Raw genomic sequence first — 11,584 nt, forward strand, 5'->3', positions numbered from 1 at the left:
ATACACTAGAATATTGCGGTTAAATTACGATTTCGCTTACATTAACGATATTTAAGTGTTTTAATCTATTTAAAAAATCATTAACAGTCTTATAGGAAATTGATTTATTTTACGACCTTTACTTTTTTATAACTTAAAATATATGTCCAAGCTGTGTGGAGCTGACGATACAAACATATATTCAGGCTTATGAGCCTGTAATTATACATTTTTCTACATTTAATTTGAAATAGTATGCACAAACGGATTAAAAGTAGTAAATAATTAGTACATTTTATATTACTTTAAAATGCGTAACCGGAATAGACCTGCCGAAAAAGTGAGGTTAAGTTACCTTGTTATTATTACACCATGAATTTTTCCAATGAAGGTTTTATTTTGAATTACATTTGTATGTACTTACTTCTCGTATGTCCCGTCCAAAGAAAATTTGTATATTTTCCAAACGCAATGAAATAATTTTTCTCTCAAAGACAGAAAAGAGCTTTCAAGAGAATTTAAAATGCGTAACCGGAATAGACCTGCCGAAAAAGTGAGGTTAAGTTCCCTTGTTATTATTACACCATGAATTTTTCCAATGAAGGTTTTATTTTGAAATACATTTCTATGTACTTACTTCTCGTGTGTCCCTTCCAAAGAAAATTTGTATATTTTCCAAACGCAATCAAATTATTTTTCTCTCAAAGACAGAAAAGAGCTTTCAAGAGAATTTACAATTGTATTGCAAAAGTCTTTCGAAAGACTGTTGTGGGTTGAAAGACAGTTGCCAGAGTTGCCCCGTAATCTTAAGAAACCTGCATTAAGAAAAAAAATGTACCAACTTTGTGAACGTCAGTCGACTTTGAAAAAGTGAGTTTGTTAAATTTAAATTTTGGAAGACATTAATACAGGTCTCCTAACTTGGCATCGCCTTCTTTCCTATGAATTTTTACAGGAGAAATGGTTTTAATTTATTACTTAAAGAGATATTTTCAATACAGTCCAGCTCACAATTGATCATAGATTTAGCGAAAAAATGTACTTTGAAAGGCTGCTCAGACATGAATCTCTTATTTACTGTTTGAAGTATTTTTTGGCAAATGTAAAAGCAAACTCACGGTTTACAGTACGATCGTGATTCTTTTCTTAAATTCGCTTATGTTCCCGTTCGCTTATTTGGATTTCAGCATTGCTGTGAAGTAAACGGTATTAGGCAATGGTGATACTTCGTCTTTTGTATTATGGAACGATCTTTTCGTATTTAGATAGAATAATTGGTACTTCCATCGAAATTTCTGTAATTTCAGAATCCTTTATAAATTCACATTCTGTTTATCTGGAATACATTAATCTTTCATTCAGTTATTCTTTCTTTATTACAGCTTCAATACCAGCGAAACATTCGTTTCGTCTACACAAACTTCGGCCAATATACCGCAGGCGACTGAGACAAATATACAAAACGTTCATATAATGGCAGCTGAGCAACCTATATTGTATGTAACACCTGCAACAGATAACGCTCAGCTAGTCGCTCATCATTCAACCACCAGCTTAACGCAACCGAACACAAATCCTGACTCTACAGTTGAAAATGAGCAACAAGCATCGAGCCAATCAGATGCATTTAAAATACCAACGGATGCATTGCAGGCGAATACAACACCGCCATTACAGGAGTATGCATCAACTGGACGTGCCGTTGACTATAATCGTCCGGCATATAATTACAATCGACTTATCACGCCTTTAATCAAAAGCCCAACATTATCAGCGCCAGTAGTACGTGCACGACCGACAACGGTTGTTTCGCCATCGCAAAAAACATCTAACATTGGGCAAATAGTCTATCCAAACGCGTCTAACGTACGACGGCCACCAAATCGAGCGGAAATTAATAAACTTACGGGCAAAGGTAAGTGAGACTTACTTGGATACTTAAGTACTTACAGATGTACATACATACATATACATATATTGTTATATAGAGGGGGGTAAGGAGAATGTTTATAAAGACATCATTCATTTAATTATCTGTTTAGAGTCGTATAAACAGCTTTGTATATAAATTTGTGCTTTTAACTTCGCGTATGTCTAAAGCACGTACAACCATACATTATGTATATAATTTAAAACTTTTCGATTACTTGTTTTTTTTTTTTTAATTTTAATCGCACTGGTATGTATGTATATTATGGAAATAGCCGCTAACTAAATATCATTAACCCTGCTACTTAATATTATAAATGTTTGTGAGTGAGTGAGTGAGTATGTTTGTTGCTTTAGAGCTTTTACGCTAAAACAGCTGAACGGATTAGAATGAAATTTGGCACATATACATAGATGTACATTTGTAGGTCATACCTGGATTAACATATAGCATATCTATTTATGAGACATTCCACCCTTTTCAAAGGTTAAAATCAATCAATTATTAAGTTAAATAAAATATTACAACAATATGGGTGTCCAATTAAATGGGTTCCAGAAGGATTTACCACGAAAAAATGTTGGGGGTTGCCACCTGATAAAATTTTAAAATTGATTTGTTAATAAGTTAAATAAAATATCACAGCAATGTGGATGTCAAACGAAATATGTTCAAGAACGATTTTTGTATAAATTTTAAATCAATTAAATTAGCAGATGAATTGAACAGAGAGAATTGAAATACCTTAATATAGGCGTTAAAGAAGAGAGTTTTAAAATACTTTTATTTGGAAAATATATTTATATGATTATCAAACGAGAGATTTTAAGAAAGCTAAACTTCGGAAATATTCGTTAAGAGGGTTGCCAGAAGTTCATCGAAATAATTTAATACGTATATCAAACGCGAGAGGTTTAACAAAGCTTTTGTTTTAAGAATATTTTTGAACGGGGCTGCCACCTGTTTAGAAATTCAAAATCAATTTAACTAACACGACAAATAAAATATTTAATATGGATATCAAACGAGAGAGAGGTTTAAGTATCCCAAATTTCGGAAATATTTGTTAAGAGAGTTGCCGGTTATTCAAAAAGTTAAAATCAGTTTAATTAATAAGCTTTTGTTCCTGCCACCTAATAAGTAATTCAAAATTAGTTTAACTAACCCGATAATAAAATGTGTTAAAATTAATATCAAACGAGAGAGATTTTAGAAAAGCTGTATGTATGCATTTTGAAAATATTTTTGATAAGGGCTGCCACCAGCTTAGGGATTTAACAATTCAATTTAATTGACAAGTAAGCTTACTAATGTTATGAATGTGAAGATTTATGTGTGAATTTAGCATACATATGCAGATATAGCATATTTTTTTAAGAGTGTTGCCGCCTTCTTTAAAAGTTAATTTCTTTTTTAAACCATAAGTTCAAGGAAATTTTAAAGTATGCATGCCAAACGAACAAGATTTAAAAAATAATAATAATACGAAAATATTTTTTAAAAAGATTCCCACCTATTTAAAAATGTGAGAGTTTAAATTTAATAATTAAATTAATAAGTAAAATGAAGTATTACAATGCGGGTAGCAAACGAAAGAGGTTTAAGAAAGCTTTTTTTGAAAAGGTTTGCCACCTCTAACGATTTTGATGAAATTTTGTACAAAGATAATGTTTTGGATTTTATCTGCATAGGCATTATCTCCGAGAAGACTGGTATAAGGTGTCCACCTATTTTTAATTAGTTACAAATTAATTAAAGCATCATAATATTGGTATCAAATGGAAGGTATTTTAAAGATCCCTAATTCAAAAATATTTTTTTAGTAGGGTTGCCACCTATTTTGAATCGAATATTTATTAAATATTTTTTTTAGAAAAAAGGTAAAATATTACTATTCATGGGTACCAAGAGAACGCTCTTAAACAATGCTTTCCAAATCTTGAAAACTTTAAAAAGTATACGAACTCCGAGCAAAGTTCGGTCAACCTGGTAATTTTAAAGTAAAAAACCGAGTCAAATCTCCCTATACGTATACATAAGTTAAACTTTTTTCCGCAAAAGAAGACAAATCATTCAAATTCTTCCTTCTTTTCGTAGTATGTAGTTTTTCCTTAAACCATACAATTCTTTTTTAGTGCTTCCAGTATTTTCCAAATCCGTGAATGAAAAATTGTATAGTCCTAAATCAAAAACCGAGCAATATAAAACAAACATTTTTTTTATAATAGCGGTCACACTCGGCATGCAGTGGCAAAACCTCCGAGTGTACTTCGACTATGAAGAAGTTTCGTTTAAAGATCAGCGCTCTCAGACACTCATCACAAATTGGACAAAAATTATAAATTTTATTGGTGTATTTAATGGACTTTATATGCATACATAATTTTATTGTAAGGATGCCGATTCAAATTAATAAAAATCAATGTTTCTTGCACAACGGTCGATTTCTTCTGGCATGATTGAAGGTGCTGCACATATTTCGTTGTCGCTGTGCTATGATTTTGTTTAAATTTTTGTAAAGTTGCTTACCACACGTACGATTGCTATAAATTTTGCTTCCATTTGTTTAAGATTTACAAATTCGATGTCTTCAAACTAAAAACAAAAGCACCAAGCACCGAACTTAAAAGTTTTCGCGCTTTGAATGACCACTAAATTTGGTGCGAAAAGCACGAAGTTGGTAACAGAGCCAGAATTCGTGAAATCGATCAGTAAAAATGAGAGTTTTTTGATTTTTAGTTTTAATATGGTGGTTGTATAATTCAGGAGCATGGAATGGGATCCCCATCTACAAAACTTCGAAAAAAATATATATTTCGCAAATAAAGTTATTTATTGCAGTGAACTGAAAGGTAAAAAATTATTTGTAGATACGTATAAAGATTTCGTTTTGAGAATAATAGGAAGCTCCCTTACTTGATTTAATTTGACTTTTTAAATTAACTTAAAAAAGGATTAAAGTGACAATGAAATTAAGTTTAATGTGATATAAAGCGTAGTGTCAGCAGTATCGATAATTTTATGGAAAAGGTGCAAATATGTATGATAAATAAACTGATGTGCATAACATTAAGGTGTTTTTTATACACTTTGCATAAAATATTACTCATACGTCACGTACTAACAAGAATATTGTGCTTTGCATTTTTCATATTAACACTTTGCATAAAAATAAATATGCCTTGCATTGTAAATATACAAACCACAAACACATGTACATTTTTATGGCGTTAATGTCTTCATCAAATCATGTGCACACACGTATAAGCATTACGAAAGAAGATATTTTTGTCCAAAACAAATTGATAAAAATGTGTTCCATAATTCTTCAGCTCAATTTAGTGATCGTTTCACCCCTGGTGAAGCTACAGCTGCGGGACAATTTGCCAAACATCATAAACACAACCACGCTCATAAAGCGGCAAATTCGGTCAATTCAGCTAACAAGGTAGCGGCTGCTTCACAAATCATACAACAAACGTACAAACCGCCGAATAATATCTACTCGTTTCCACCAAATGTAAATGCACAATATTCGTCACCATATCAGGACCCCAAAGCCGCCCTGCCCTCAAGCAATGTCAACAGTTATGCCCCGCCACCGTCTGGCCAATTGCTGGACGCAGCTGGCAGCAGCGACGCAGGTTACAAATATGCAGGGCCTACTAATCCTGATTATCTGCCGCCATCAGGAAAAGATGGAACCAATGAAGATATGAAAAAACCAATGCCTTCTACCACCGATGATCAGAAGGGCATGGAAGGCGATGTGGATGCTGACAACGATAATGGCTCCGATGATACTATAGGTGTTCTACCAGCCAGCGCTATGGGTGATCCAGAAAAAGATATGGATGGCAAAGATGCGGGCATGAATATGAATAATGATGGAGGGGATAGTGCTGGGCCAATGGCTGATAGTAAGTAGCATACATACATACATACGCATATTTAATTTCATCAGTAAATGTTTTTCAGACCATGATCATGATCATCCTCCACCTGATGATGACACAGAGTACCCTACACCACCGCCTGGTTGGGTGGAAGAGCATCCCGATACCGCACATGATAGTCCACACGTGCATAGCGCCTTCCAGGATCTGCATAGTGATCACCACTATGATTTCCATCATGATCATTTGCCTTCATATCCTCAATATTTTCACCCTTATCCACAAATTATATGGGATGATCATCATCCACATCATGAACATCCGTCACCACCACCACCACCACCAACGCTGCCACCTATCACTACCGAGATTCCGCCCCCAGAACCTCCACCAGAGCCACGTGTTAAAAAATATAGCTACTTTTACATTGGTCGAAAGTTGTGGTATATACCCCTTTACTTTACGGTTTGGTTTAGTTTTTATGTACTATGGCTCATTCTAAAATCGATTGCGCGGCATAAGGTAAGCTAAAGAATATATATATATATAAATAAATATCATAAGAATAGGTTTTTTATCAATATCAATACATTTTTAGGTCAATTTACCGAATCACTATGTCAGCAGGCGTAGTCTACCGGATTTGCCTATGACACAGACACAGACAAACGAATACATTAACGACTTAACCGTATCTGTTTTAGAAAAAATTGAAAACTTCCAAAGGAAGTTTGCCATATGACTGAAGGCTGAATCAATAACTGTTTACCTAACTGTATATTTGTCTAATAAAGAAATTAAATAATAGAAACGTGGTTTTTTACTTACATATATCGTAACAAATATCATTAATTGTTTTCGACTTTATACTAAGAATATGGGCGAATAGACCTGAAATCAAAAGCCTACGTGGTAGGTTATATGAATTTGGAAAATATTTTACCTTTTTGTAGTTTTCGGCCAGCTACATTTACATACATATTTATTTTAATGAACATAAATAAAGAATGAGTTAAATTTTTTACAAACATTATTAAAATTATTATTCAGAATTATGCATTTAGTTGAAGTAATTATGTGTGTACTAGTGTCCCACCCAAGGCCTATTCGGCTCATTTTTATCTTCGGGCTTCGGGCGAAAATGCCGAAAAATTAGGCAATTCACAAGGTGTTGTATTTGTCACGAAGTTATATTATTTTACGACAGTTGTTAAAATTTTGTTGTTGTTTCGCATCTCTGCATAACACTTTTGAAAATGTAAGAACTTTACGTTTTGCTGTGATTTTGTAGAAACATTGGCGCTATTTGGAAGTTTTTCAACAGACAAAAAGTCAACTGCGATTTGCAATGTGTGCCAGAAAAAACTTTCAAAATTTCATCAATTAAGAAAAAATAAAACTTTATCCCACATCTACACGCTATAAGGTCTTTAATTGGACCTCTAATTTTTAAAATTCCTTTTTAAAAGTATTCTCAAACTAAAATCTTCTTAATTTGTTCGTACACATGGCAACCCTCCTAAATAAAGGTTAGAAATAAAGCGTTTTCAAACCCATTTCGACCGATACCCACCATTTTTAAGTAATTTATCCAACTTTTTGAATATTTTGAATGTAACTTCTTAAACACGTGGCAACCCTCTTCAAACATTCAAAAAATTCAAACTAAAGATTTCTTAACATTATTTTGTTTGATTATGGTATTTTTATATTTCATATACTCTTTGTATTAGTTAATTGAAATAGACCTTTCAAACAGATGGCAGCCCTCTTCAAAAGTATTTTCAAGCTTAAGCCTTGTTAACTCTCCTTCGTCGGATATTGCGGTACATATTTTAATTAACTTATGAATTAAGTGGAACTTGCATGACTTTTCAAACATGTGGCAACCCCGTTAAATATGGTTCAGAAATAAAGAATTTTCAAACCCCCTTCGATTCGTAACCATATTTAAATAATTCTTTTAACTTATTAAACAATTTGAATTTAACTTTTTGAATAGGTGGTAACCCTCTTCCAACACCTCTAAAATATGCGTTCAAACTAAGGATTTCTTACCCGTATAGTTCAGTTAAGAAACAAAGCTTTTCAAAACCATTTCGATTGATACCCATTTTGTGATAAGTGATTTATTTTTTTTAAATAATTTGAATATAATTTTTTGAAGGGTGAGAACTTTTTTCAAGAAAGTCAAACCTTATTACACATCTGCAGTCCAAGCCTTTTAATGTGACACCTCAACTTGTTACGAAATAAAAAATCACAGATTAAATATTTTTGAAACGTAAAACAGAATTTGAATGTTCGGCTTCGGCTTCGGTGTTCAGCCGAATATTGAATAGTACCTAATATTGGGCTTCGGCTTCTGCCAAGCTTCGGTTGAGATGATTTTTCCGAAATATTTTGGTGCAAGTCTTAAAATACAATAATTCCAATGGGGAGTGAGGCAATCTAATGTATATAATTCGTATTGCTTAAATACTGTTTTTTATGTTTAATAAATATTGTAGCTAAGATTTCTGAATTCGTTTCATACATCACCGTCTCAGTTAACTCTGCATCGTCATCAGCCTCTAGCTTTATTTTGGATGCCCTTATTGAGTGGATTTGTGTTTCCTCTCCGGATGATTCAACATTTTCATCGAGTATGTCTACCCTTATCTCATCTGAACACCTCAACCAACCCTAGAGACTACAAATTTTTGAATAGATCCCGGGAGTTGTGAGTATGTTCTCCTCTCTTGGCCATAAGCGATCTATGCCGTGTAATGATTCTTAGTTTCTCCTTAAGGAGACCCATGAGTAGCCTATATCTTTTCAGATTGTACTCTCCTATTAATCCATGGTGTTACATCCTTGTAGTTCCCTTAGTTTGATATTCTCTTTCTGAGCATTTTAAGGGCTCAGGTCCTATCGAGGTTGAGGCAACGGCCGTTCTGGCCAACTGATCCGCCTCTTTATTTCCCATGTGATCTGGTGCCCACAACCATTGGAAATCATTGTCTTCAGCGAGAGTATTATGCCTATCTAAATACTACGAAACCAAGGACTTGATCTCAAAGCATGATAGAGCTTGAAGAGCCGCCTGACTATCGCTTGCAATCAGTATCCTCTCGCTTCGATAATTCCTTCGAATTTTAATCTCAGCACACCGACTGATGGCATAGACCTCCGCTTGAAAAATGCTTGGGAAGGTTCCCAAGGGCACCGAAAGCTGCTCGCTATTCCTAGATGATAACACCTTGCCTTTGTCAAAACCCTCCCCCGCAAAATTAAGGTGGGTTGGCTTTGCAGCCTTTTCTACTGAAAGATGCAGTGGCTCACGTTCCAGGATTACCTCCAGCGCTGCCGTCGGGCATCAACATAATCATGCGCTTACCCTTGGTAGCTGACGCCCCCAGTTGCGGCCAACCTTTTGATGTTTGTATTTGAAACACGCTTTCGACGCATTCCTGGTCTGAACTAGGCTAGCTATCCATCTGAGGATGGTTGGCTGAATATTATGCTTCTCAAATCCTCTATTGACTCCCAAATGGTCTAAAGCCCCTCAATGTCGAGGAAAGCACAGAGCACTTTTATTTCTGTGGTCAGGGCATACAGCGCGGTGTCCCTGAATCTGCTCACTCTCTATCCGTGCTGGTCCGAATGCAAGGGAGCCTGTTTCAGAGTTTAGACTTAATGTGTTGCTCGATAATTTCCTCCATTGTCTTTAACATAAAGGAGGCGAGATTTATCTGCAGGAATGACTTGGCTAGAGAGTAATCTCTCTTACTTAACTTCGGGGTAAGAATACCCCGGGCTCTCTGCCACACCGCGGGAATGTGGGCCAGTGCTAGACTCTCTCCTGATATCTACAAAATGTAGAAGTAGGAGCTCCGTGTCCTGATTCAACAACACTGGACAGATGCCATCTACCCCGGGATCCTTGTACCGTTTGAAGGCGTTCAGCGCCCACCGCACTGATTGCCGGTTTATAAGGTTTTTAGCCAGCTTCAGGAGTGGATGCTGTGCGTTGGCGTTGTCCCCTGGAAAATAGGCTGCGGCCAAGACTACCTCCGTTTCGCTACCAGATGCTGTGTAAGAAACTCCGTAACGCAGAAATAATTCATACTTCTCGTCAACACTACACACGCTTTGGGCCTCTAACGGGAGAGGTCCCAAATTACCTTATTATTGTTGTGATTTAGACCCCTAACCTAGTCTCTGTAAGTCCACGGTTCCCGTGTCAGTAGAATTCCCAGGTCCTCCATGACAAATCTACTTGCAATGACCGGGATAAATGGGCTACTGCTGTCTGGTATACTCATAATTGAGACTCGTCGTCGATATCGGACAGGTGTAAAACACTCTCGCTTCTTCTAGAGTTCGAGCCTGCCAATGTCCTCTAGCGGTACGCACGTAGTTTTTGTTGTTGTTACAGCATACAAATTCCGCACAGAGTTTTTGGGGTGTGATGCTGGGGAGACCGTCCTTGGCCAGATATAAATCTGGGCCATTCTGGTTAGGTAAACCCGACTGTCGTGGAAACGTGCGCACGTAGTCGACCCGGTTTGTGGTAGCGCCTGGCACGGCTGCGCTCGCAGGAGCTGATACCTGTGCTTTTTCGGGTTACTGGTTTGTCTGTGGGGCCGTGACGGACTCTGTCGCTAGTGCAGCAGTGGAGTCGGTAGCCGCGTCAACTTGCATATCTTGCGACTCTGACTCCTTGCTACCTGCCGTCATTGCTGTCACTGCCTCATCGTGACATACATAGCTGTACCGGAAGTTTAAATTGAAGCCGGCCCTTTGGATGCTTACATATGGCGCTTCGTCGATATCCGTATTGAGTCTGAGAATGTTATCTTAACAAATATCATTTCTTGTTTTTAACTTTAAACTAAGCACGTTGTAGAACTGGACTGAAATCAAAAGCTATAGTGGTAGGTTGTATGAATCCACTAAATATTTTAGTTTTATTGTAGTTTTCAAGAAGCTACACATATACATATTTAAAGAACATAAATGATGAATGAATTAAATTTTATACAAACGTTAGTAAAATTACTAGACAGTTACATTAATTATAAAACATTCAATCGCAATATCAAAGATAGCACTAATGTATTGGAAATGCAATACATTCACTATTGGAAACGAAACATTTTGAGCAGTTGGCTATTTTTCTTTTGTTTATTTAATGTTTTTTAATTGGCTGTAGAATGTACTAGGGATGTTTCGAATGTCATATTTTTCGCATTCGCTAATGCAAATGTGCCAATGCGAATGTTAGGAATAACACTAAAAAAGCTATAGATAATGAACTTAAGTCATCGTTTTTATTTCTTAAAAATTTTGTATATTACAAAGAACATTGAATGACCTATACAGTGTTTTAATCTAGTAGCTAAAGTTCAAAAGGGGCATATTATATTTAAAAAAAATTAATTTCGCTGCCTTTTTTCCCACGAGGTCGTTGTTGTTGTTGTTGTAGCAGCATACAAATTCCCCAAAGACTTTTTGGGGAGTGTTGCTGGAGTGACAGTCCTTGGCCAGATATAAATCTGGGTCGTTCCGGTTACGTAGACCCGACTGTCGTGGGAACGCCCACGAGGTCGTATTTTAGTTTAGTTTTCCACCAGTCGAGAGGATTTTCGCCCAGATGAGCTCGTTTTTCTTTAAGATAGGCCTTCAATTGAGCATTAATTTCACACTTTTTAATGTCTCCAGATTCTACATCCAAGCATTCACTTTCGCTGGAGGTATCTAAAATTATGTCTAGGTTGCCTATAAGACTTTTAGC

General features: G+C 35.8%; 1 protein-coding gene across 1 annotated transcript; it reads left to right on the forward strand.

Annotated features, from left to right (window-relative positions):
* The first annotated feature begins 1,347 nt into the window (after nucleotides 1-1,347).
* On the forward strand, nucleotides 1,348-6,563 carry LOC108357921 (uncharacterized). Its single transcript, XM_017609003.1, has 4 exons — nucleotides 1,348-1,894; nucleotides 5,242-5,829; nucleotides 5,888-6,327; nucleotides 6,404-6,563. The coding sequence occupies exons 1-4, from the start codon at nucleotides 1,453-1,455 to the stop codon at nucleotides 6,545-6,547; spliced, it is 1,614 nt and encodes a 537-aa protein (XP_017464492.1). The 5' UTR covers nucleotides 1,348-1,452; the 3' UTR covers nucleotides 6,548-6,563.
* Nucleotides 6,564-11,584: the final 5,021 nt, after the last annotated feature.

The sequence above is a fragment of the Rhagoletis zephyria genome, unplaced genomic scaffold (assembly GCF_001687245.7).
Source record: "Rhagoletis zephyria isolate East Lansing unplaced genomic scaffold, Rhagoletis_zephyria_1.1 Rzeph_scaffold_00182, whole genome shotgun sequence".
In the NCBI taxonomy this organism is placed as follows: Eukaryota; Metazoa; Arthropoda; class Insecta; order Diptera; family Tephritidae; genus Rhagoletis; species Rhagoletis zephyria.

Excerpts from the sequence above, each read along its gene's own strand:
- LOC108357921 (XM_017609003.1), top strand. The coding sequence starts at position 1,453 with ATGGCAGCTGAGCAACCTATATTGTATGTAACACCTGCAACAGATAAC. Across the intron at positions 1,895-5,241 it reads TAATAAACTTACGGGCAAAG|CTCAATTTAGTGATCGTTTC; the intron begins GTAAGTGAGACT and ends ATAATTCTTCAG. Across the intron at positions 6,328-6,403 it reads AATCGATTGCGCGGCATAAG|GTCAATTTACCGAATCACTA; the intron begins GTAAGCTAAAGA and ends ATACATTTTTAG.